The sequence below is a fragment of the Myotis yumanensis genome, unplaced genomic scaffold (assembly GCF_028538775.1).
Source record: "Myotis yumanensis isolate MYYU_CA2020_CCGP unplaced genomic scaffold, mMyoYum1.0.hap1 SCAF_7, whole genome shotgun sequence".
Classification (NCBI taxonomy): Eukaryota; Metazoa; Chordata; class Mammalia; order Chiroptera; family Vespertilionidae; genus Myotis; species Myotis yumanensis.
The window spans coordinates 37,665,918-37,692,954 of NW_027223758.1; the positions used below are offsets into that span (position 1 = coordinate 37,665,918).

At 42.3% G+C, this 27,037-nt stretch overlaps 2 protein-coding genes and 2 pseudogenes across 3 annotated transcripts in view; all 4 read right to left on the bottom strand.

Annotated features, from left to right (window-relative positions):
* Window positions 1–7,428: 7,428 nt before the first annotated feature.
* On the bottom strand, window positions 7,429–25,621 carry DSN1 (DSN1 component of MIS12 kinetochore complex). Of its 2 annotated transcripts, XM_070420252.1 has the most exons (11): window positions 25,541–25,618; window positions 23,722–23,770; window positions 23,179–23,505; window positions 21,515–21,588; window positions 20,824–20,896; window positions 18,192–18,279; window positions 14,624–14,683; window positions 14,153–14,227; window positions 9,903–10,044; window positions 8,901–8,988; window positions 7,429–8,372 (listed from the first exon to the last, which is right to left on the bottom strand). In XM_070420252.1, the coding sequence occupies exons 2-11, from the start codon at window positions 23,753–23,755 to the stop codon at window positions 8,269–8,271; spliced, it is 1,065 nt and encodes a 354-aa protein (XP_070276353.1). In that variant the 5' UTR covers window positions 23,756–23,770; window positions 25,541–25,618; the 3' UTR covers window positions 7,429–8,268. The 2 variants fall into 2 exon arrangements, with proteins under 2 accessions (XP_070276353.1, XP_070276355.1); XM_070420254.1 differs by lacking the exon at window positions 23,722–23,770 and having other exon boundaries at window positions 25,541–25,621.
* Window positions 11,939–12,345, bottom strand: LOC139014275 (protein FAM136A-like; annotated as a pseudogene).
* On the bottom strand, window positions 16,207–16,554 carry LOC139014559 (large ribosomal subunit protein eL34-like; annotated as a pseudogene).
* Window positions 23,493–27,037, bottom strand: part of MTCL2 (microtubule crosslinking factor 2) — a 75,405-nt gene continuing 71,860 nt past the window's right edge. The window contains exon 16 of the transcript XR_011472135.1: window positions 23,493–23,505. The gene's annotated coding sequence lies outside the window, so the exon portion shown is untranslated. The remainder of the gene's footprint in view (window positions 23,506–27,037) is intronic.

The window sequence follows — 27,037 nt, forward strand, 5'->3', positions numbered from 1 at the left end:
AGGAAGTCCACCTTTTGGCCCCCCACTGTCAGAGTTATCCTGGGCTCTTGGGGGCCAGCTGAGCCCTGACAACCCTAATTCACCTCCTCCACCAGCACGGGAGTTGACTTCCCCGTACGTTCAGGGCAGTCCTTTTTCCAATGTCCTTCCTTTTTGCATAATGCACACTGATTTTTCCCAAGCCGGGGTCGGACTTCTTTGTTTCCGGGAGGCTTTCTTTTGCCCTTATTGTCTCTCCGGCCCCTTGGGCCTTTTTCCTCATTTAGGGCCAGGAGGACCTTGGCCATCCGGGTGTTTAAATCTGCCGTCGGGTCCTCCCGATTATTGAAAACCTTCTGGGCCACCTCAACCAACTCAGAGATTGATTTCCCCTCAAAGCCTTCTAACTTCTGCAATTTTTTCCTAATATCTGGGGCCGACTGGGAAACAAATGCAACAACGACAGCCCTCCGATTTTCCGGGGCCTCAGGGTCAATGGGGGTATACACCCGATAGGCCTCGCACAGCCTCTCAAGGAAAGCTGCCGGGCTCTCATTAGGCCCCTGGACTGTCTCTGTCACCTTAGAAAGGTTTGTGGGTCTCCGAGCAGCAGCTCGGATGGCCCCCAATAGAGTCTGGCGATACTGATCGAGAGCCTCCTTTCCCCTCTCAGTATTGGGATTCCAGGTAGGTCGCCGGGAGGGAAACACAGCCTCCAACCTGTCTTGTTCAGAAGTAGGCTGCCCATCCGGACCCAGCACAAATCTCCTCCCCTCCGCCTTGATTCTCTCTCTCTCCTCTGAAGTGAAAAGAGTTTGCATCAACTGTTGGCAATCATCCCAGGTAGGTTGATGGGTAAAAAACACAGACTCTAAAAGAGAAATCAACCCCTGTGGATTCTGGGAGAAAGAAGGATTCTGGTTCTTCCAGTTATATAGGTCACTGGTAGAAAAGGGAACATAAACCATAAAAGGTTGCCCATCCGGACCCAAATCCAAAGGGCCTGCTTGCCTTAATGGCAATATAGGAGCTGCAGGACTGGCAGATGCCGCACGATCCCGCGGCTTCTCCCCCCCTCCTTCTCTCTCTCCATACGCTGTCCCTTGCCTTGTGAGAGAAGGGGAAAGTGGAGCCGGGCCCTGGACTGGGGCTCCCGGAGGAACGGAAACCGGCTGTGGAGGAGGCCGGGGCTCCTGACCGGGGTCATTTGCCACCGTGGTACCGGTGGAGGGAGGAGCATACGGGGGAGGTCTGACCTCAGGGAGTGCCTCCTCACCCGTATCCTGCAGAACAGGGGGAGTTTTGCCCTTCTTGGCTGAGGCCAAGAGAACTGTCTGTCTCTGTCCCAATTTCTTTTCCTTATTCTGACAACTTTGTAACCACCTTGGTTTTTCAGTCAAAATATCGACCCACACTTGAATATAGGGAATTTGGTCGGGGTGACCCGGCCGGCCGTAGACAACATGGTGAACCCGAAAAGCTGTGGTTAAATCATAAGTCCCTACGTCCGGCCATCCCACCTGGAAAGTGGGCCACTCCCTTTCACAGAATTTCTGCAAATCAGAAGCATTAACATTATGACCATATCCTTCAGCTCGCTTCTTGAAGTCCTGAAAATTGTTCAAAAAACATTGCAGCGGGGTGCACACAGAAGCAGACGACGACCCTTGACCCATTTTGACAAACACCAAGACAATAAACACCAGACAGACAAACCCGGTGCAGCCTACAGCCGCACGAACCAGGGACCCCGGCCACCGTCGTGGCCGCGGGTCAGGACCAGGAGTACCGCTGCGTCCAGCCCTCCGTATAGGTCCTTCCGTGGGACGTCCCAATTCCAGTTTAACGACCGGTCCCTTACCTCTCTCGAGAGTCCAGGTGGCTTGGTTTCCGAATTGACAGTTTTAGGTGGACTGGAGGCCTCCTTGGTAGTCGTTCTCCACAGGTGTGGGGTATCTCGCTGAGTGCCCGGCGACAAGCGGGGGAGAGCCTCCTGCCCTGAATAGGGGGTCCCTCTCCTCCCTTCCGGGGGAGAGCCTCCTGCCTTGAATAGGGGGTCCCTCTCACCCCTGCCGGGGGAGAGCCTCCAGCCCTAAACAAGGGGTCCCTCTCACCCCTGCCGGGTATCTCGCTGGGGCCTCCAAATGTTATGGGTTGGCTCAACGAGATAGACCACCGACTCAGAATTTAAATTTGAAAGCCGTTTATTAAGCTGGCCAGCTGACCACAGCCCGTACCTTCCCCCTCTGGGAAGCCTCGCGGCATGTGGCAAAGAGCAAGCGTGCATTATGATTTTTATAGCAAAACAGTGTTCAAAGAATACAAAGCATTTCATTAGAAGTTCACAAAAAGTTCATGAGAACGGAGGGGAGGTAAACAGAGTCACACCTGGCTGGAGCGTATTATATCACATTGTTTTTCTAAGACAATCTAGCAATTTTTCTTCCATGCTCGTTGACCCTGACACAATTTTTTTACACAATCGCTCTTCATACATCAGTCCTTCTTCCAGCATATACACAATCTTCATATCCTGGCAATACAATTCTTTCTTATACATCCCCCTCTGTCCAAGTACATTTAATTTTTCATATTTTATTTCCTCCCCTTAGCATATTTTGTAACATTTTATAACCCTTCCATGCCGCAGTTCCTCACCTTAGCACAATGAGAATCATCAATCGGCTGCCTCCTGCATGCCCCCTACTGGGAATTGAGCCTGCAATCTAGACATGTGCCCTGACCAGGAATCAAACTGTTAACTCCTGGTTCATAGGTAGATGCTCAACTACTGAGCCACACCCACTGGGCTAGATGTCTTATTTTTAAGGTCAACATTACATTCCTTATTAAGTATCACTGATTAAAAGTAAAATATTCTCTTAATTAAATTAGGGCAAATGTAACATATTATCAAACATCAAGGCAGTACTGTTTATAATATTGTTGTTTTCTTAAATATATTTTTATTGATTTCAGAGAGGAAGGGAGAGAAACATCAATGATGAGAGAGAATCACCAATCAGCTGCCTCCTGCACGCCCAGTACTGGGCATCACGCCCACAACCCGGGCATGTGCCTTTGTCCAGAATCGAACCTGGGACTCTTCAGTCCACAGGCCAATGTTCTATCCACTGAGGCAAACCGGCTTGGGCTATAAATATTGTTATTCATCAAGCACAATTACCTGAACCAAATTTAGGGAGAGGGAAAACTAATATTAAATGAGCACAGCCTTTTATTATATACTAGAGGCCTGGTGCATGGATTCGTACACCAGTGGGGTCCCTCGGCCTGGCTGTGCCCTCTCGCAATCCGGGACCCCTCAGGGGATGTTGGAGAGCTGGTATCGTGCCAGAAGCTGGTCCACCCTTGCTGCTTGACACAGTCGCTGCAGGGAAGAAACATCTGCACAGCTTATGTTTCAAGGGACCTGGCGTATATGGCATATGCTTGCTCCCCCTCTTAGCGCTATGTGTTTTAAACAGGACCACCTCTCAGAGAAAGGTTGTTTTCCCAGGTGGGGATTTTTCCCTGGAGTTAGGGAGGGAATGAAACCCCTTAATTAAGTGCCAAGTGAGTAGTTAACCACTTTAACTATGAACAATCACGCTTAAGCTACATAATCTTTACTTAGGATCATCTCCTTCAGTCACTTCCTTGTAGCTTATCAGTAGAGCAGTAACCTGGGAATAGCCCTTATAATGGAACACAGAAATTAACATAGACAGGATTAAACTCAACAGAACTAGATTAACAAATGCCCTAACCTTTGGAATAGAATGGATAGGATTAAAATCAACTGGTATAAATACAGATGTAACAGGACAATAAAGACAGAACCTGGCTAGAGAAAACCTCGCTATGCTGATCAACTGAACACTGCCTCCGTGTCATTCCTTCTTTGCCGACTCCGTCCACACCTTTGGGAACCCCTGGACCTGCTGGGGCTGGACCCCAACAGTATCGGCCTGATCACCGCAGGCCAGGCCAAGGGACCCCACTGGTGCACGAATCCATGCACCGGGCCTCTAGTATGCATATAAGATCTTTGGTTAATCTCTTCCTGCCCTCCTCCCTTCCCTCTGAGATTCATCAGTCTGTTCCATGTTTTCATGCCTGTGGTTTCCACTCCTGCGTTGAGCATCTGCCCCCTGGTGGTCAGTGCACGTCATAGCTACCAGCTAGTTGGTCAGCAGGCCACTTAGGATTTTATATATATACTAGAGGCCTGATGCACAAAATGCGTGCAAGGAGCGCGGCTTCATCCAGAAGGTCGTCTAAAAGGTCGTTCGGCTGTCGGATCTAATTAGCATATTATGCTTTTATTATTATAGATATAGATGGTTTATGTTTATTCATTAACACTTATTAAGTGCAAAATTAGTTCTAGTTCACCTTCCACTACTATCTATATATCCTTGGTTAAATTAAACTTCTCCAATCTTGACTTCCTCATCTATAATGACAAAAAAATAGAAGTGATGTCATAACACTATATAGTCTATATGCAAGTAAAATATAACTTATTTTTCTATGCTCTCTCCTGTTTAGCTATTGCAGACAGATTAAAACATACTTCTTATGCTTGAGTTTGAGCAAATTCTTATAAACAAAAAAAATGCAATACAATGTAATAAACAAATTGGAGGAAAGTACAATCACCTTTAGAAGTGATTTATCTATCCCCGTTCTACAGATGAGGAAAATGGGGATGAGATGAACATTCATTTTAAATTCTATACCTTTTCCATTATACTATTCTGCTTCTGAAAATGTAGGAAATTAACACCACTCTGATTCTTAAAAGCCCCAGCTTTCTTTGGGGCTATCTAAAATTTCCCTTCATGCTCTACTCTGGACATTCTCCAAGCTCCAGGCTTCAATAACTGCCTATCAGTGACTTGCAAATATTATCTCTAGTCCAGATTTTTCTTCCCAGTTTTTCACCAGTATAATCTAATAGTGTAGTTGACTTCTCCATTTAGTACGCCAAATTGAACTACTAGCTCTCCCATCTCATGAACTGTTCTATTATCCACCCAGCTTTTTAAGCTTTTACCCTCCATCATATTGATATCACTGTTCTAAACTTTTATTTCATCTAACCCTGATAGTATTCCTGTGATACAGGTTCTGTCATTCTCCTAATTTTACAGTTGTAGTGTTCAAGAGAAAACCATAGGCCCAAAATGGTGTCACGCATGCTAAAAGTCGAGGCTACCAAATCTACATTTAATACCTGATCTAACTGCAGCTTAAATCTCTCCCAGTCACAGTTAAGTTTTTTGTTGTTGTTGTTGTTAATCGTCACCTGAGCATATTTTTCCATTGATTTTTTAGAGAGAGTGGAAGGGAGGGGAGACAGAAATATCGACGTGAGAGACACATCGATTGGTTGCCTCCTGCATGCACCCTGGTCAGGACAGGGGATCGAGCCTGCAACGGAGGTACGTTCCCTTGACTGGAATCACACCCACAAACCTCAGGTTCTTGGGCCAACGCTCTATCCACTCAGCCAAACCCGCTAGGGCAAGCATGTCAAACTCCGCATGCAGCCCACAACAAATATTTTTGTGACCCAGCCAATATAACAGTATGTAAGAAACGTTTTAATAAAAAATTTAATAACTTAATTTTTACAATATCTTTTATACATAATTATTAATAACAAACGACGTTAGCTAAGGACTGATTATTATAATCGTGTTGCATTCATTTCCCTTATGCGCCTTATGCACAGGCGCACCATTTCTCTCTGCTAATACTAACAGCAAATACTTTAGCAGCTAATTGCCACATCATTAGTCTTGGACTGACTTGTTTGCTGTGCACAACAGGAAATATTTTGCTTTCGGAGAACAAGATAAATAGGTTTATTTGCAGTAAGCTTATTAATTTGTGCAGTTATTCAGTGTCTGGTAAGTTAATATTCAAGAAAAAATATTTTATTAAAATGTTCTATCATTTTATGTTAACGATTACTCACTTATTTCAGCCCTTTGTATTCAGCATGTCTCTATCGAAATAAACCTACGTTTCTATGAAAATTGAAGCTTTTGTTTTTTTGCGGCCCACATAAACTTAAACCTTGTTTATTTGGCCTGTGTTAGCCTTTGAGTTTGAATGCTTGCACTAGGGCTGTTTTTTTAAAATGTTTTTATTGATTTTAGAGAGGAAGGGAGAGGAAGAGAAACACTGATCGGCTGCTTCCTTGACTGCTTCCTGCATACGCCCTCCTAGGGACTGAGCCTGCAACCCAGGTATGTGTTCTGACCAGGAATCGAACCAGTGACCTCTTGGTGTACAGAACGATGCCCAACCAACTAAGCCATAACTGTCAGGGTGACAGTTAGGCTTTTAACATATAGGTTACAATGCCTACAAGATTCCAGACACTCTGAGCGATTCACTCCACTCACCCACTGCCAACACCTACCACAAGCCATCATTTACCATCTAGACTACTGCAATAGGCTGGGGTCTCTCACATTCATACCTTGCTTACTTCTATCTATTCTCCATACAGCAACAAGAATGATCTTTTAAAAATAAAGTTCTGATCCCATCTTGCTCTAATGACTTTTAATTCTTTCTCAGGTGGTTCTTCCACTGGCATTCAGCATTCCTGCTTTTTCTTTTTTTCTTTTTTAAATATATTTTATTGATTTTTTACAGAGAGGAAGGGAGAGAGAGAGAGAGTTAGAAACATCGATGAGCGAGAAACATTGATCAGCTGCCTCCTGCACATCCCCCTACTGGGGATGTGCCCGCAACCCAGGTACATGCCCTTGACCGGAATCGAACCTGGGACCTTTCAGTCCGCAGGCCGACGCTCTATCCACTGAGCCAAACCGGCTTCGGCTGGGCTTTTTCTTTAGCTTCATTCTCTCCCTCCTCAGGACTTTGGAAATACTGCTCATTTTGCCTCAAAAATTTGCCCTATTTAACTCCTTCATTCTTCTCGAATCAACTAAAACATCACTTCTGCAGAGAAGTCCCTTCTTGTTCTCTGTGTACCCATTAGACTGTGAGAATCATGAGAGGAGGTCCCATGTTTGTTTTTGTTCTTTGCTCCTTTCCCATTAACTAGAATTGTGCTTGGCATATAATAGCAGGGTCTCTGTAAATATATGAAAAAATAAGGAATATAGGTCAATGCAAGGAGATATCACCTCTCATTAGCTGGTGCTTAGGCCACAGTTTAAGACTTAACATTATAACTAGGTATTTAAATGAAATAGGTTTTATCCTACTAGGAGGATCAGAGAATAAAACATTAACAATAAATTAGTTGGTATTTTATCTAACTAATGCCGAGGTTTATCTCTACACTTTCACAATTGGCAAAGAATCTTATTTCCTAAGACCTCCCTAACTTTTAATTTTTTTATACACTCAAAATACACACAAAGACAAGGGAAAACTTTTAATTATGTACAATTTTATAATGCAGATTATTAAATACAGAGAACAATGAATCCAAGATTTAGGATGTTGACCCAATACTAAAAACTGAAGCACATTATGGGCATTAGAACATAGAGAATGGGTAGTATTTCCTCAATTTGGACATCCTGTGAAGTGATATACATATCCACCTAATATAATCAATGCCCACAACTTTTATACCTAAAATCACCCTGAGTCACACTAGAAAATTAGTCTCATTTCTTTACAACCAGAACCCAATTTGACCCCTAAAATGTTTCATTGGATTTGATCCCAAATGACTTTGGATGTTTCAAAACTTGAAAAACTTCTACACAAGATGAAGAGATGTGATCACAAAGAATATTTAAAAGACTAGACTACTAATTCTAAAGGTCATTCCAAAACAGGAATTTTAATTATCTTGCACATTCTTGGAAAAAGTGTCCATACAACATTCTTTTGGATACAAAAGTGTTGTAACTTTTTTTAAAATTGATTTTAGAGAGAGGAAGGAAGAGGGAGACAGAGAAACACTGCTGTGAAAGTGAAACATCCATCGATTGCTTCCTGTACACACAATTGCCTTGTGTTTGAATGGGGATCAAACCTGCAACCTGGGTATGTGCCCTGACCAGAATTGAACCCGTGACCTGGACGATACTCCAATCAACTGAGCCACACCAGCCAGGGCAGTGTTGTCACTTTTGGAAAAACAACAACGTGCTCTTCAGCCAATTATCCTCAAAGGCAATAGGTACATATCACCAGCTTAGATTGCCACGCAGTCACCATGCGCTGGAGCATTCTTTCCATGTCTCTCCTCTAGAGCACCTTGTGGCACAAAGATGCATAAGGTCACTGACAAGATTTAGAACAATGTGCTGTAGGCAGGTTTTGTAACTGAAGCTTGAGCAGTTTTCGAGCTGGTGAAGAATCTAATTGTTGCGTACTTCTCTTGCCTACACAGGAAAGGAGCCAAAAATAAATTTCAATTGAATTCAAATAAGATTTATTGCAAACTTACTGCATGGATACTGTGTCAGACTGAAGGGCATTACAATGACAAATAAGAATCTCCGTTCTCAAGGAGATGACAGCTGGTAGGAAAGCCAGCTATAACTACAACCAAAATACATTGTAATAAATAAAAAAATGAAGGTATGTATAGCAATAATTTAGGGCTAGAGTAAGTAAGGGCAGTGTCAGTGAATTTTTGAGGAATGAACAGGGGAAAAAAGGCAATGAGTATTTCTTAAATCTCAGATTTACTAAAACAAGATGGTTTGTGGGAATTTAATTCTTAGTCTACTGTGTTTCTGTGGAATTTCCCATCAACTACAAGTACCCTCAACATAATAGTTACTGTGAAAGAGGGGGAGGGGGAACAAACCATTTGATGTGGCCTTACCCTTTGAGACCATGTGCTAAGAAAGGGCAGTTTAAACCTGAAAGGTTAACCCTCTAGTCCCCTCAAGAGATACACTTACTGAGTTGTACTGACATCTTCTGGAAGCACTGGGTACTTTCGTCCATAAAGGCATGCAACTGCTTCACTGATCCTTGCAATTCGTCCATCTGCAGATGAAAGACAGCTATGAGCTATAAGGGTCCACGGCTTCTTTGATGTTCCTCAAACACGCCAGGAAGCTGTGCTCTTGGCACTGCTCGGGAGCTGTGCTCTTGTTCTTTCAACCTGGAATGCTTATGTCAGGCATTTTCTGTTTGCTCCTCAAGATCCACACTCCACTCCTTCACACTGTTCTATGCCCCAGAAGGCTGACCGAGATAACCTCTAGGATCCTAAGTCCGCTGAGTTCTGGGTGGGCTTGGTCCAGAGGGAGCCCAAGCAGGGGGGGAGCTGAATGAGGTCTGCATATTTTTACCCAGGCCTGCTCAGGAAAGGATCATTCCGAGTTAGCTGCGTCTCTTAACTGAAGGTCATGGCTCTCTCTCAAAATAGCCCACTATGTGACTTTCTCCCCTCAGGTGCCACAGTAACCCTTCCTCCTCTCCTCCCTGCAGGCCTAGGAGTAGTAAGAGCTCAGCTGCCCCACGTTCCTTCACTAACCCTTACGGTTTCCCAATATCTACACTTTATACATAGCCCCTTATAAACTCTCCTTGAATTACACTTTATCAACTACTTCCTGCTGATACTTGGAACGATAAAATACTAGTACTATTCTCTCAAATGTCCTCATGGCTCACTTCCTCATTTCTTTCCAGTCTCTGTTAAATGGCACTTTAGAGGGACAACTGCTCTGTATAGTATCCTACTGCCCTCCTGTACACTGTCTCCCTTACTCTGCTTTAACACTAATCACCACTTAGTATTTGTTTCTTTTAATTGTCTCTCCATGTTTCGCCAAGGTAGAGTTAATATACTTACCTTATCTTATTAAACATATTCTCCAGGTCTTTTCATTTCCAAGGATGAGAATGTAGCAAAGCTGGATAACTCAACCAAATATAAACATGAGCCAACTCACCACCAATTCCATACAATCAAAGACTTTGTTCTGGTTCTGTAATATTTTCTGGTAATCAGGCTTTGTATTAAGGACTTCATTCTGGGAAGACCCAAGATATGCTGTAGGTTCAACTTCAGTCATTTTTGTTTCAGGTGATCCTCTAAAAAACAAAGGGAGCTTTTAAGGAATTTTTATAATCACTTTCTGGGGAAAATAATGAAAGATCACCTAGGGAAAAAGCCTCCAATAAGACTTCATTAACCTGACGCAATATTCTTCTTATTAACAGTGGGGTCTAAAACCATTATCTGGTATTAATTTTTTTAATAAAGAAAATTTGATTTTATTAATTTTTAGAGAGAGAGGAAGGGAGACGGAGTGATAGAAACGATGAAAGAGAAACAACAACATCAATCAGCTGCCTCCTGCATGCCCCACCGCTGGGGACTGAGCCAGCAACCCAGGCATGTGCCCTGACCAGGAATTGAACTTGCAATCTCCTGGTGTATGGGTCAACACCCAACCACTAAGCCACACCAGTCAGGCCAGTATTAATTTTTTTTTTTTTGGAGGAAAAATTAAACCATATTTATTTTATTTCTAATTTAAATTCTTTACTGTTTAAAGTATTACCTATGTCTCCTTTTCCCCCCATTGACCTCTCCCCGACAGTTCCCAACCCCCAAAACTTATTTATTTTTTAAAGCCAGACCACTGGGAAAATATATCACAGTCCTGAAACAGCAAACAGACAGGCTATATTATCATTTCAAGTAATAAGTTGGTAAAAAGACAACAAAGTCCTTATCAAAATTGTAAGGTGCCAAAGCTGGGGTAGGAATACTGCAGGCCCCAGGCAAAAGTGGTATTTGGTAATGGGGGGTTGCCCCTCTTTTGCTCTAATGAAGCAACAACTCACCCCTGAGTTGCTTACTTTTTCTCCTTTAACCTTCCTGTTGCCAAAAGATTATCTTAAGTAGGGCTGTTATTTGAGGGGGTTAAGTAAGCAATACTGGGTTTAGGTTTCATTCCTGAAAACCAGGTTTTTCCTAAATACAGTACTTCATAACTCTTTTTAAAAAAATATATTTTATTGATTTTTTTACAGAAAGGAAGGGAGAGGGACAGAGAGCTAGAAACATCAATGAGAGAGAAACATCGATCAGCTGCCTCCTGCACACCTCCTTCTGGGGACGTGCCCACAACCAAGGTACATGCTCTTGACCAGAATCAAACCTGGGACCCTTCAGTCTGCAGGCCAACGCTCTATCCACTGAGCCAAACCGGTTAGGGCTACTTCATAACCCTTAATGAAGCAACCAACAGTTCCTCCTTCACTGTTCATTCCTGGGTATTGGTATAGGGCACAATCAAAATCCCCTTTCCCTTCAAGATAGAGAACCACTATAAGATTGTCCTGTCACTCTGCTGCAGACAAGCTTAGGGCCCATCATGGCAGCCAGTGAGAAGGAAGGTCTGCTCCCATACCCAGTGTGACATTGCCTCTCATGTTTCTGTGGGGCCTCCAAGCTGAAAGATGTAATGTGTGAGAAGTGCACATCCACATCTTGGGCAGAAACAGATATCCAAAGAAACCTTTTGAAGTTTTTATCCAAACTACCTCCCCCAACTCCACATCTTAAATTAACTTTATGCCCTTCTATATAAAACAAAACCAAGCAAAGCAAATACGCAGAAACCGTTTTTCCACTTCTAAATTAGTAAGCTCATGGATTTAGTTTCACAGCCTATGGGAAATGGTGTGGTCATGCTTCTGGTAAATACAAGGTTGCAACAAACAGAAACACCTCTCCTCAGATTCTACTAGATCATTGGCAGGCTAGAGGAAACTGTCAGCCTGTTGGTACCTCAAGGGCTCTAGCTTGAGCTGAGAGAAATGCCTATTGCCAGGATAAGCATTTGCCACATCAAAAACTCTGACCTAAATTTGAGCACCAATTTTTTCCATTTCACTTTCCAGGACTAAAACATAAAGAACTGGTGTCCAGAGGCAAGTGACACATGCTTTAAACTTGCTGCCATCCTTAATTTCTTCATCTATAAACTTTGCTTAAAAGACCAAAATTCTTATTCTTCATTTTAAATAGATTCCTGCCCTCAGCCTCCATGGCCAATGGCAAAGACTTCTGTATCTGAATGGATGAGAGAGACTCCTTCATCTTCTTAGTCATGGCTGGAATGAGGTTCATATGATCATCCACACACTTGGCCACACAACCCTCCAGCTGCCGCTTCACCTGACACTCTATTCCCTGCATCTACTGAATCTTTGGCTTTGTCGTTGCAATGCATAGTGCACCAGGCCAGCTGGTCCTGGAACTTCTCCCAGTCACTGGTAACCAGGGCCTGGGCTTGAGTCAAAGGTGAGTGGAAGCACTCAATGCACCGGTGCACTTGCTGCATGGACGTCCTCACAACAGCCAGCACTGCACCGGAACATGAGGCCCTGCATCGTCCAGATATTCTCTTTCCAGACTCTTCACCATGGTGTCCACCGCCTCCTGCACCCGAAGCTGCTACAGGTCCGCCTTGGCGACCCTGTACAGCACTGTGCCACGATGGCGCCCCCATGGACTCCATTAGTTCTTTTACACCACTGGACTCCAGGAAATGCTAGACGCTTCATGTCAGTTAATTCCATTTAACAATAAGATCCATTTACAAAAGAACTACAGTTGGGGTAGAGTAAAGCCAAAGCTTGTTATCCTTAAGTCAATGTCTATGATCTTTCACCAAAAAAATGCTAGGTTACCTCAAGTATCTAAAATAACTGAATATAATGGAGAGTTCATAAAAACTGGTGACTCTTTAATAAGAGCAACTACTACAATTTACTGAATGCCAGACATTGCTAAGCACTTTCCATTTAACCTCATTTAACACTCACAATAACCCAATGAGATAGATACTAATATTATCTCCATTTTTTTAAAGATATTTTTTATTATTGATTTCAGAAAGGGAGAGGGAGAGGAAGATAGAAACATCAACGACAAGAAAAAATCATTGACGGGCTGCCTCCTCCACACCCCACACTGGGGGTCCAGCCTGCAACCCGGGCATGTGCCCTGACCGGAATCAAACCGTGATCTCCTGGTTCATAGGTCGAAGTTCAACCACTGAGCCATGTCAGCCGGGCTTATCTCTATTTTTTAAATGAGGAACTTCATTCAGGCTTAGAGATTAAGTGGCTTGCCCAATATCACAAATGAAGTAGTATTAGGATTTGAACAGAAGCAGCCTGCTTCCAGAAGCATTCCTCTTAACCAATAAGTATGCCACATCAAAATTTTTTCTTCCGAAACTGACATATCTTATACATTATGTCTTCATAAAGAAAACATGTCCGGGTTGAATAAAGTAACTGATAACCATCAATGCCTGCACTGGGGAAGTTTTTCAAACCGTATTCCTCAAAGCACCTCTCTACTAAGAGGCCACTTTTGCAATTAGAGTTTTAGCTACCATTTTTAAAAAATATATATTTCTTTATTGATTTCAGAGAGAAAGGGAGGAGAGAGAGAGAGAAACATCAATGTTTGAGAGAATCATTGATCGGCTGCCTCCCGCACACCCCCCACTGGGGTTCAAGCCCGCAACCCAGGCATGTGCCCTTGTGCCCTTGGCCAGAATTGAACCTAGGACCCCCCAATACGCAGGCCGACGTTCTATCCACTGAGCCAAGCCGGGCTAGCTACCATTTTGTAGTTGGGTTCTTACCTAAGATTCTGTTTGGGAAAAAAGATTAAAAATCACTAGTTTAGATGGCCAACTAAACAAAAACCTAGCACTTTGCCACTTTATTGTGCCTTTAAGACCCAGACAAAGATCCTCTCTTTCCATCACCCTCTTTCATGTCTTTGCATTTCCACAAAGGCCTTGGCTAGGGTTCTCTCCCACACCTGCAGCTCAAAGGCTATGTGCCCACTACAGTCCCCTGACTGTTTTTGGCCCAGCCCAGGATTCCAGGTAAAAAGCAGAGATGTGCCTGTCTCCCACAGGATGTAGAATGGCAGTCAAAGACACAGAACACAGGCAAGTCTGTTCTTTGATTGAACATAGTGATGCCAGCTCCCTTCCTTTCCTTGACTCTTCATTTACGGTCAGAGGTGCTAATAAATATTTTACAGAGCTTTGATTAGCCTATAAGATTCGTCATTTAATTTGTGTTAATGAAACTAAAATTAATTCAAATCAAACTCCACAAAGTGAAAACATAGCTTCTGATTTCCAATCATAGATCTAACCTGGATAAGATCTCCTCAGCCTCCTTCTGATAGTGCAGCAAGAGCTGATCCCAAGTCTGACGTTCTAAGGAAAACCTATACGATCAGAAAAAAAAATTCTGTTAGTTTTTGATTATCTCATTCTGAATCACTGAGGGCACCAATGGTACATTAGGTGTCTACTGTGGTTCTAAGATGTGAATAAAAAGGCCATTAAAGAATTAGAAACCATGACTGTTTTAGAGGATATTAATTTAATCAAATCAAACACATGTTCTTAAAATTAAATTAACATCCTTATTCCCTAGACTCCATTCTATGAATTTGGCCATAAGCACAACCCATAAGATCCCAATATGCAGCTAACTTTCAGTGTTGCTACACCAGTATTGACACTCAGAACAGGATGTTTATTACTCATTTTCCCAGGTTTAATTATTTTCCCCAGCTGAACTTAGATTTTTCAACAAAGGTTCATTCATTTTCACTTACTTTGTTATGTATTCCTTCATCTCAGCCACTGATGCTTCCAGAGACAAATCTGATGCTTTTCTAGAATACAGATAGCCTTGTGAGATAAACACAAATTTTTCAAGAACACTTGCTTTTAATATGATAACTTACGTAATTTCAAAGGCAATAAAACATGTTCAGAATTTATCTTTTGCCCTGACCAATGTGGCTTAATTGGTTGAGCATCGTCCTGTGCACCAAAAGGTCGCAGGTTCCATTCCCGGTTAGGACACGTGCCCAAATTGCAGGTTCAGTCCCCGGTTGGGGTGTATACTCGAGGCAACCAACCTATGTTTCTATGTTTCTCTTTCACATCAATGTTTCTCTTTCCCCCCCCCCCCCCGCCCCCCGCTTTCTCTTTCTCTAAAAAAGGAAAAAAAAGTAAAAAAAATTTATCTTTCGCCTGGCTGGTATGGATCAGTGGTTGAGTGTCAACCTATGAACCAGGAGGTTAAGGTTCAACACCTGGTCAGGGCACAGTCAAAACCCCCTTTCCCTTCAAGATAGAGAACCACTGTAAGATGGTTACCACAACAGTGGTTGAGTGTCAACCTATGAACCAGGAGGTTAAGGTTCAACACCTGGTCAGGGCACAGTCAAAACCCCCTTTCCCTTCAAGATAGAGAACCACTGTAAGATGGTTACCACAACACCGGATTGCAGGCTCAATCCCCAGTAGGGGGCATGCAGGAGGCAGCCAATCAATGATTTTCTCTCATCACTGATGTTTCTATACCTCTCCCCCTCTCTCTGAAATCAATATAAAAATAATTTTTTTTAAGTTCAAACCCTAAAAAATAAAATAAAAATGTTACATTAAAAAAAAGAATTTATCTTTCAACAAATATTTATTTCTTAGCCTCTCACTTTTATACTAGATCTCTTCATCTTTTCTCTCTCTCTCATCAATTCCAATTCACACATGGCCAGATGAACCTTTCTTAAAATATTCCTTTAATTTCTTCCTTGCTTAAAAACTCTGTGACCCTCTACTGCATTCAGAAGAGAAGTAAGACCTCCTTAATCTGGCACTTAAGGATCTCTGTTCTCGCTCCATCCAGTTCATTAACTTTGATTCCTACTGTTCTCTTTTATCTATTCTGTCTAATATAATCTCACTCACCCTGACCCTGAATATCCGGGGTTTTCAATCTCTCAACTCCTGTTCACATCAGTTTTTAGTGTCTTCCCCTTCCACCAATCAAAACCTTAACATCTTTTAAGGCCCAACAATACTTTTTCATATGACTGTCTTGTCTTCCTCCTTAAACTGAAGCTATCGCTGTACAGGGGACTTACACTAAGGGCTCAGCACAGCTGAGTGACTAATTCTAATGGAACAGAAGCACTGAAAATGCCAAAATTTTGCAGATGTACTAGTACTTGGTACTCTACCTGACAAAAACAAATGAATTGTTCTACCTTTCATGTTTTTCTACCAAGGCCTATGACACACAGCCTCTATCAATGCTGGCTTATGGCTTAAATACACTGCATTAAAAGAGACACTATGTTAAGCAAAATTCTGTTTATTTTTTTTCACTCAAAAAGCCTTTATGTTTTTATTTAGCTTTCTGATTCTACGCTTGTGCCTTCAACACTTTCACAACAATTTTCAGCTCCTCAATAAGGAAAGCACACTTGATCCTGGCGCAGGCAGATCTAGCACACATGGATCCACCATAAGCCCTGCTGACATGTTTTTTCATTTTAGACAACCTCATTAGAACTTTAGGTCTCATAGCACGAGTTCCACAAAGTTGCCTGGGCTCACACCATGTGCAGATTTTGGTGCTTTTCCAACCTTCTTGGTATAAAGGTAAACAATGTCTCAGGGTTTGGGACAGCCTAGTTTTGTTAGAGGCTGTACTGTAGAACCATCTCTGGTGGTATGTCAAAAGCTGGACCATTCTAAATGCCCAAAGAGTCTGTTCCCAGAAGAATGAGTCAAAATATTTTTCATTACCCGAATACCAATGTTAAGTTAAGGATAGGTGGAAAAGTAGACCTTTGCAAAGTCAAAACTAAAAAGTTTATGATGTAACCTCTAGTGACATGATTTACTGCAGGGCAGGGCTCCACCCATATAGAGGAACTACAAGTTTAGGGTTGGGATTTCTAAATTCTCTTAATATTCTTGCTTGAAAACAGCTAAAGAACATAAGTTTACAGGGGAACCTCAGTTCTCCAACTTAATTTGTTCTGAAAGGTTGTTCAAGAAGTGATTTAGTCAAAAACCAAAAATTTTTCCCATCTTGAAGTGGAGGGTGGGGGTGAGCTAGAAGGGGTCAATGGGGGAAAAAAGAGGACATCTGTAATACTTTCAACAATAAAGATGTAAAAAATTGTTTTTAATGATTCCCTATTTTAACCTTTTTTAAAAAAAATATATTTTATTGATTTTCTACAGAGAGGAAGGGAGAGAGACAGAGAGCTAGAAACATCGATGAGAGAGAAACATCGATCGGCCGCCTCCTGCACATCCCCCACTGGGGATGCTCCCGCAACCAAGGCACATGCCCCCGACCGGAATCGAACCTGGGACCCCTCAGTCCACAGGCCAATGCTGTATCCACTGAGCCAAACCGGTTTCGGCTTAACCTTTTTTATATACAGTACTTGTCTAATGTACTCTTTTTGTTTGTTTTAAGCCTCACCTGAGGATATTTTTCCACTGATTTTTAGAGAGATACAAAAGGGAAGGGAGGGAGAGAGAGACACAGAGAGAAAAAGAAACATCACTGTGAGAGAGACACATGGATTGGCTGCCTCCCGTATGTGCCCTGAAGTATATACCCTTGACCGGAATCAACCTGGGACCCTGTGGTCCACAGGCCCAAACAACTTGTTAAAGAACCAAATTGTTTGAGATGGGAGACATTAGGAACTGAGGTTTGGCTGTTGCATGGCTAGCAAAAATATGAAGAATGCTTTTCCTTTCATCTTTCCATAGCTAGTTCCTTCTCACCATTCAGATCTAATAGGTCTCAATCCAAAGGTAAATTCAGTAGAGGTCTAGCTAACCCACCCCCTCAAGTCACTATTATTGACTTCTTAGATCACTATTTTATTTTATTTATTTATTTATTTATATATTTTTTAAAAAATATATTTTATTGATTTTTTACAGAGAGGAAGGGAGAGGGCTAGAAAGCCAGAAACATCGATGAGACAGAAACATCGATCAGCTGCCTCCTGCACACCCCGTACTGAGGATGTGCCCGCAACCAAGGTACATGCCCCTGACCGGAATCGAACCCGGGACCCTTGAGTCCGCAGGCCGACGCCCTATCCACTGAGCCAAACCTGCCAGGGCTTAGATCACTATTTTAAATCATTATATTTGTTTGACTGTATCTCCTATTAAAATATATCAGAACAAAATACCTTGTTTGACTTAGTTATCACTATTATCTCCAGCATCTAGAAGAGCCTGGTATGTAGAAGATGCTGAATAAATGTTTGATGAGTGAATGAACAACTGTCTAATTATAATAAAAAGCCTTAATTCAATTATAATTTAGGACAGAAGGGCAACTGAACTTACCCTTTTGTATCTTCAAAACATTTCTGTAGAGTTCCATTACTTTCCAGTCTGTCTGCAAAATGTTTTAATTCTTCAGAAAGAGAAGATGCTAGAGAGAATAAAATTACATGTTATAAACAGAATATAAATTTTCACAGGAAGCTGCTGACAAAGGCCTAATACACTTAAGGTAGTCTCAGCTCTAGGGTCCCGTCACATTCTAACACTCTCACCTATTCAAAAAAGTGGTATAAATATGCAGAAAGATTTAATCTTTTTGGGGGGTAGGTATAGATAAAATGTAATACAATTCCTCTTTATGACTTTTATTGATAGTGTTTTTTAGATCTGACTGGTGAAGAAGCAGTTAAAAAGATATATCTGCACTGACATTTCATTCTTTTCAAGAGATTTGAACTGCTGGTGCTAAAAGGAAATATATCACAGAAGACAGGCAACAGGAAGGAGTGTTATAAAAAATGTTGAAGGCAAATACAGCATTATAAGCATAAGGTAAAAACAGTTCTCTGCTTATACCTGAAGGGTCCACAATTACATTCAGGCGAAGAATAAGGAAGGAAAAGGATGTTAAATAGCTATCAAGATAACCTTGACATATCTATTCTAATTATGGTGATGGTCCAATTCTGAGATAATTTTAATTAACAAGTAAGTCTGAGTTCATGTATTTTCTTGGTTTTTAAAGTGGATAACTGAGTATTTTGACTCTGGATGATTGTGTAGTTACTGTAAGGAAAACAGCTACTACCTAGATAGCTGAAAACTGATTCCTGGGAAAGAATATTTCTAATTTATATCATAGATGAACAGCTAATTTCCTTAAAATATAGAGTTTCTACAAATCAATTTAAGCACTACATGTCAATTTTCAAAAATGAACGAAGGACATAAACAGAAAATGAAGCACATATATTTCTAAATAATATTTAAAAATGTTTATCCTCTTTGAAAAACAGATTAAAACTACAAAATACCTTTTATCATCTGTAAAATATCTGAACTGTTTGATAAAACTGTATTGGTAAATGTGAAAAAACAGGTATGCAAACAAATATATCTGCATATATTGTTGGTGAGAGAATAAAATGAAACAACCTTTCTGGAAGGCAATCTGGTAATTTTTATCATTTTGTTTAACCTTTTTTTTAAAAAAAAATATATTTTATTGATTTTTTACAGAGAGGAAGGGAGAGGGATAGAGAGTTAGAAACATCGATGCGAGAGAAACATCGATCAGCTGACTCCTGCACACCCCCTACTAGGGATGTGCCTGCAACCTAGGTACATGCCTTTGACTGGAATCGAACCCGGGACCCTTCAGCCCGCAGGCCAATGCTCTATCCACTGAGCCAAACCGGTTAGGGCTGTTTGACCTATTTTATTGCAACTCTAGAAATTTATTTTTACTTGTATATGTGCCAAAAGGCATGTGTAAAAAGGTATTTTCCCTGGCTGGTGTGGCTCAGTTGGTTGGAGCATTGTCCTGTACACCAAAAGGTCATGGGTTCGATTCCCGGTCAGGGTACATGCCCAGATTGCGGGTTCAATCCCTGGTCACGGTACATATGAGGTAGCCAACTGAAGTTTCTCTCTCCCTAAAATCAATTTAAAAACATATCCTCAGTGGGATTAGAGAAAACAAAAAAGTATCCATTACCCTATTCATTGTAATAGCAAAAGACTGAAAACCCTAAAAGCCCACAATAAGAAACTGGTTTAAAAAAATATGGTACATTCATAAAATTGACTATCATGTGGCTACTAAAGTGTCAAGACAGTCCTACATGTGCAATATGGAATAATCTGCAATATAAACTGTTAGGTTAAGAAAAAACAAAAGACAAGGAAAAGAACAGTGTAGAGAGTATTATTTGATTTTAATGTATAATTGTTTGCAAATGCAGTATCTCTGCAATGATACACAAGAAGCTGGAAGCTGTGGTTGCCTCTGTGGAGAGGAGCTGCGACTATGGTTTGGAGTGGAGGGCAGGCTTACTTTGCACTTTTATACCTACTGAACTTCATTAGTATTTATTATTATTATTTTCTTAACCCTCACCTGAGAATATGTTTTTATTGATTTTTGAGAGAGAGGAAGGGAGAAACATCAATTGATTGCTTCCAATGTGCGCCCCAACTGGGAATCGAACCTGCTACCTTTTGGTGTACGGGACGATGCTCCAACCGAGCCACCCTACTAAGGCAGCATATATATATATATATATATATATATATATATATATATATACACACACACATTTCTTAAAAAAATATATTTTATTGATTTTTTTACAGAGAGGAAGGGAGAGGGATAGAGAGTTAGAAACATCGATGAGAGAGAAACATCGATCAGCTGCCTCCTGCACACCCCCTACCGGGAATGTGCCTGCAACCAAGGTACATGCCCTTGACTGGAATCGAACCCGGGACCCTTCAGTCCTCAGGCCGACGCTCTATCCACTGAGCCAAACCGGTCAGGGCAGCATATCTATATTTTAATGCCATTCCAAAGGGGGTTGGTTTTGTAAGGTAGCAGCTCCTGTGAATGGGGTTCAAAAGTGGGGCTTTAACTGACTTTAACAGAAGGTACAGTTCAAGGTCAAAGCTCACTTGCCTGTTCTTAGCAACTTACCTTTGGCTCTAAAACTTTCAAGACTGAAGCCCTCAGTGCCTTTTAGGAAAGGTTCAAGTTTCTGAACAGAGAACTAAATAAAGAAAAGCATTTTTAATACAGCAATCAAGATTTTCCAGGCCAGTCCCAACAAAGCTCATGTAATTTTACATGCTTAATAAATGTGAAATAAACATGATTTAATTTTCATACCTAAGATTTTTCATATAACAAATAAATAGATCAGAATAAAACTATGTTGGTAGGACTATACATTTTGATTTTTGGTTTGAGAAAAAAATGGTCATTTAATTCACACAAATGACTTGCTTATCTAAACTAATCATCAATTAGCCATATAATACTGACTTAGTATGTAGTCAGACCTCCAATGTCTGTTTGAACTTAGATTTTGACCTATTCCTACTTTAAATTACCATTATTCCCTGTCATTTGCTGCCAATGGCAAGAGATATTAGATTGGGGAAATCTCTCACCCTTTGCTGCTCAGTTAGCAGCAACAGTACCAATGGGATAGAGAGCCTAGTCCAGACAAAATCAGTTGCTAGGATTATATCTGGCTTTTAAATTAATCCAAACTAGAGAGAAACATCTTTTAATTTTAACAGATGTATTACACAGTTTTGATCTCTTTTTGGGACTCTCACAGTAACAGCTTAAAAAAAGCATTTCCCAGTCCTGAGAATCTCACCTGGAAACTGGAAAGCAGGAGAGCGCCAAGCCGTTTGCTTTCTGCTAGGTCGACGCTGATGGATCTGCTGAGCTCTAACATAAAATATCAATTTAAGGAGTGCTATACTCACAATTATCAAAATAAAAAACCTGAAAAATTTCCTCTCTCTTGATGCAGTCCATTTTAAGGCAAGAATACTCAAGCAGCCTTCTTTAATTAAGGGAGAATTCATATATAGTCACATCTGATTTTTTTCAGGATCACCAAGGAATGAAATTTACCCATTTGTGCATTCTAGCTTCAAAAAGTTATAAGAACCTTCTATGTATTACATTAAAACCTTGTCTTATTAAACAAGATAGGTAAATAACTTTTTTTGATGTTTTATATTCACCATTCAAAGGAGACGGAAACATTTGAGCATTTTTATGACAGGTCCTGCAGTATGCTTTAAATACATTGTCTTAAGAGTCCTCTTATAAACTATGAGCTCCATTTTACAGATGGGGAAACTGAACTTCAGAGGGGAGATGACTTGTTTGAGGCCAGAAATTGGTGAAATAAGAATTCAATCCCAAGTCTGTCACCAAAACCTGTTTTTCCAAATAATACCATGCTGTCTTCTACAATGAATTGATAACATTAATAGTAATTTGTTGAACACTTGTTATGTAAAAGGCTTTTTATTAAACACTACACACACTTCATTAAAACTTGAGGCAAATATTTTATCAATTCCATTTTACAGATAATGACACTGAGGCACAAAGACTAGGTAATAGGTAACTTGCCAAGGTCACATGGGGAGACAGCCCAAATTGGATGGGCATTTTACATAATTATGTCACTGAATCCTCAAACAAGTACAGGATGCAGTCACTGTTTTTTCAATTATGCTCATTTAAAAACATCAGTTATTATACAGCAAAGGAAGTTTGCTTTGAGAATTTGAGAAATACATGTCTTTTCATCCTCTACCTTTAGCTGGTTGTATTTTTAAAGTTCTTTTGTCTCCTTTTTTGATAACTTTTCACTGCTGTTAGTTTAAAAAAAAAAAACCACACAGAATACCTTCTGCCTATAACCAAAGAAATCTGGCAAATGGCCAGGAATAACAAGGAAATAATCTTATTACATCAGTGATTTTTCTGTGATACAGAATTTTAGGTCCACATGCTCTGGAACAGAGATAAAGGTTGGGGAGACCTTAGGGAACTGCTGATGCTTACTTGGCACACCTATGAAATACATGAGCATAACTGGGGCAGCAATTTTCTGATATGCTAAGTGGCTGTTTTTATCCTGTTTTCCTGTTAGACATAGGCCATCTGGAAGTGAGATAATATCTTTAAAATAACCACAATAGCTTAACATTTGAGCTATTTACCATGTGCCAAGTATTGTGTTATAATCAATTCATTTTTTTCCTCATATAATTTTATAAAATAGATATTTCATCCCATTTACTGATGAGGAACATAAGACAAAGGAGGTTTAAGTAAGCCACTTAAGGTCACAGTTTTTCCTGAAACGTGCTAGAGACTTTCCATGTTAAATCTTGTACTTCGAGAAACTGAGGCTCAGAGAGGTGATGTGATTTACTCGCCACATAGCTGGTAATACCTCACTGCCACATCTTATCTGAGCTGCAACTCCACTGTCTTATGTGTGCAGCACCCCACCTGTGATGCCCTGATGAAAGGGAGGCAGTGACTTCCGCCTGTTGACTTCTTTCATACTTGCTCGCCGCCAGGACTGCCTTCTGTCTCGATGATGGGCAGACTGTTCTTGGGGAGACAAATGAAGGGACCTGGGCTGAAGTCCTTCCTCGTGGCTGAGATCACAACACTCCCCTTTTTTAGGGCTACAGCCAACGTGACTTCTTTCCTTTGAAACTCCTTGAGTCATCTCCAGGGAGGCAGACGATTTATTACACACTTCCACAGGATTGGGATTTGATTCCATTTGATGATCATGAGTCTTAGATGTCACTGGTTCCTCTTCTAGCACTTGTTATAAAAAAAAGTCAAAATATAAAATCAAACCCACAACTGAGTATTTGTGCAAAAAAGTGGAAATGGAAAATGTATGCCCCAGATCATGGAGACACTGAGGAAGTACCTGTGCAAATACATGAATATGTGATTCCAGCTCCACCAAGAGCCAGGAAACCATTTGAGGATAGTGAAGAAACCTGAACCCAAGGTAAAAGGTACAAAACTCACCTTCTATAGTCTCTGATCTAGTCACCGAAGTCATCCTGGGTGGAGAACCCTAAAATAGGAAAATGAGGTGATCTGTTCTCCACACTTCAGCCCGTCTCACTGGGGTTTTACTACACAGGAATAGGCCGTGTGCTTTCCAGCCTCTGAATTGCCCATCTCTTTCCCATAAAATTTACCTGTCTGGCAAGGCCCAGCCCAATGCCACCTCATCCACGTCGTCCACAGAGACCACCAGCAGGGTTCCTCATCTACTATTCTGCATTTCTATAGAACTTATCACTAGAAATACTCATATCTCCCTTAACACATAACCTCTTTTATTTCCCAATTATCTTGTGTTTAACTGGTCCCTAATTTCCTAACTCAGTTGATGGCATTATGACCTACATGGTCTTCCAAACTAGAAAAATCACATTATCCTTTACTTTTTACTCTTAAAATGTCCAGATCTAGAATTGCATCCATTCAACCTCTAACAGCCTCTCTACTTCTTTTTTTAATTAAATTTATTACAATAACATTGGTTAATGACACTATATAAACTTCAGATGTACAACTTCATAATCCAACATCTGTATACTCCATTGTGTGCTCATTATCAGAAGTCGTCTCCTTCTGTCACTATTTATTGTACTATTTTTTTTAACAACCTTAAACCTACTTTTGCCCCACCCTTTATATTTGACCCCCCTTTACCCTTTGTCTTCTCTCCACCTCCCTTCTCCTCTGGTAACCACCACTCTTTTGTCTGCATCTATGAGTTTGTCTCTAAACCTTTTCTCCACTGCCACTTCCTAGTTTAGTTCAGGTCTCATAATCTCCACCACCTCCCACCCTATCCACCCAATAATCCTGTCCACTAGTTTTCCTATACCCAGCCCTGCTCCTCTCCTAGCCATTTGTTAGACAGGAGCAGCAGTGGTTTTTCCAATTTTTCATAGTCTCAACCTACCCATTTCTCCTCTCCTGCTACGCCCATATCCTGCCACCACGTTTGAATCTTGGCATATACAGCCTGTAAAACTTAATCATCCTTCCCAACCTAGCTCAAAAGTGAGCTTTCACACCACTTCTCTTTCCTAGCAAGGGGCTGTTTACATGTCCGTCGCCCCAGACACACTGTATTTGTATTCCTAGTGCATGTCAGCAAGGACTGACCGGAAGACAGCAGGGACCAGACTGAGGCATCTCTACATTTGCCACGCTTACCCCTCACTCCCAGCAGAAATCTGTACGGGGGAAGGCGGGGCGGGTAGGGTAGTGCTAAGTAAAGAGAAATGAATATATCTGGAGGGACGACATAGAAAAGAGAAACAAGAGCAGATATAGGCCATGGATCTAAATCCCCGCAGTTACAACAATCACAGATTCAGGCCTGGAAATAACAGCAACAACTGTCACTGGTGAAGCTGCTTGTTAAGCACTTATGACATGCCAGGACCTGTTATATGTGACCGCTTTATTTCCACCATTAACTCTTTACCCCATTTAATCCTTTCCACAGCTCCGTAAGTACTGTCGTTCACCCCTCCTTGCTGATAGAGGAACTGAGGTTCAGAGGCAAAAGCCTGTCTGGGGACAGAGGCGGAATTCTGTGACCCACCCCAACCCTAGACCGCGGGCTCTGCACAGGCCAAGGGAGAGGCGCGATCATCCTCGGGTTTCCTCTCGCCCAGGAGGCCGCAGCGCCTCGGGGCACCCCTAGTGTCCGCTGTCGCGGGGCGGCGACCGGCCTGGACTGGGCCGAGGTCCGACGCCAAAAAGGCGGGGGCGAGAGTGAGTGGGGCCGCGTCCGGGGAAAGGTATGCGACTTCCTGACCTCAGAGGGACGCCCGTTCAGTCCGAAGCCTCCGCTCTTAATAGAAGACCGCAGGTCACTCTCCGGGGCACGAGTCAACCCTGGAGCCCCTGCACCTCTTATTTCTGGTCTGAGTCCGGTGCGCCTTCCACGGACCACGCCCCGCGCCACAGCCACCGCCGCCGCTCCCGAAATCTCCCGCCAACTAAGGGCGCATGCGCGGCCGGCGGCCGGCGGCCCGGGCCTGCGCACGCGCACGCAGAGCGCCCGCCTCCTTCAAGGCGCATGCGCAAACTGGTATTTAACTTCTGGCGAGCCCTGCAGCCGCCGCCGCGTCCAAATCTTTCTCCGCCCGGAAGCGGCCACGTTAACGTCTCCGCAGCTATGCCACGTCCGGAGAGGCCCCTCCAGGGACCTGCCGCACCGTCCTGACCTTTTGCACCCCGCGGCCCAGAACCCATCTAAGATGGGGAAACTGGGGCCTAGGTACTGGCCAAAGAAATACCTCAGCATCTGAAGCTCTGGCCCTGTTGCCAAGCTAGTGGTCCTCCTCCCCACTGCTTCTTCTTCATCATCTTTTTAAAATTATTGACACTCTTACAGATGTCCCACATTCCTCCACCCCGCCCCACGCCCCACGCCCCACCCCGGCTTTGCCCACCTCCACCCAGCCACCACGCCCGCCTCCTGGCCATCGCCGCACTGCTGCCGGTCCATGGGCTATGCATAGACTGTATGTTCTGGCTAATCTGTTCCCTTTCTTTCATTCAGCTCCCTCCACCCCCTCCCCTCTGACAGCTGTCAGTTTGTTCCATGTATCCATGCCTCTGGTTCTATTTTGTTCGTCACGTTACTTTGTTCATTAGATTCTACATATTAGTGACATAATGTATTTATCTTTCTCTGACTGGCTTATTTCATCTTCTTCTACACTAATAAAAGAGAAACATGGTAATTGGCGTACAACCGCTACCCTTCCCATTGGCTAATCAGCGTATCCTTATGCAAATTAACTGTCAGCCAAGATGGCGGCTGGCAGCCAGGCACTGAAGCGAGCAGGGAGGTTTGCTTCCTCCAGGAACTGCAGACTCCAACGTTCCCCGCCTCACTTGCCGGCCTCTCAACTGCAACTCTAAGCAACTATTACTATGTTGCAAATAAGAAGATAAACAAAACCGGCTTTCAGTCAGCCCGGGATCGCAACATTGTATCCATGTTTTCAGCAGCGAGGCCTCAGAGCTAAAGCTGGCCTAGAATAAAAAAAAAAAAAGAAAACAAGGAGCAGTTGGGAGCTTTTAGTCAACTGCCAGCGGGAAAACAGCCCTCAGCCCCTCAGCCAGCCTGGCCAGGCACCCCAGTGGGGACCCCCACTCTGATCCAGGACACCCTTCAGGGCAAACCAGCTGGCCTCTACCCGTGCACCAGGCCTCTATTCTATATAGTAAAAGGGTAATATGCCTCCCGGCACCAGGATCAGCGTGACAGGGGGCAGCGCCCAAACCCCCTGATCAGCCCTGC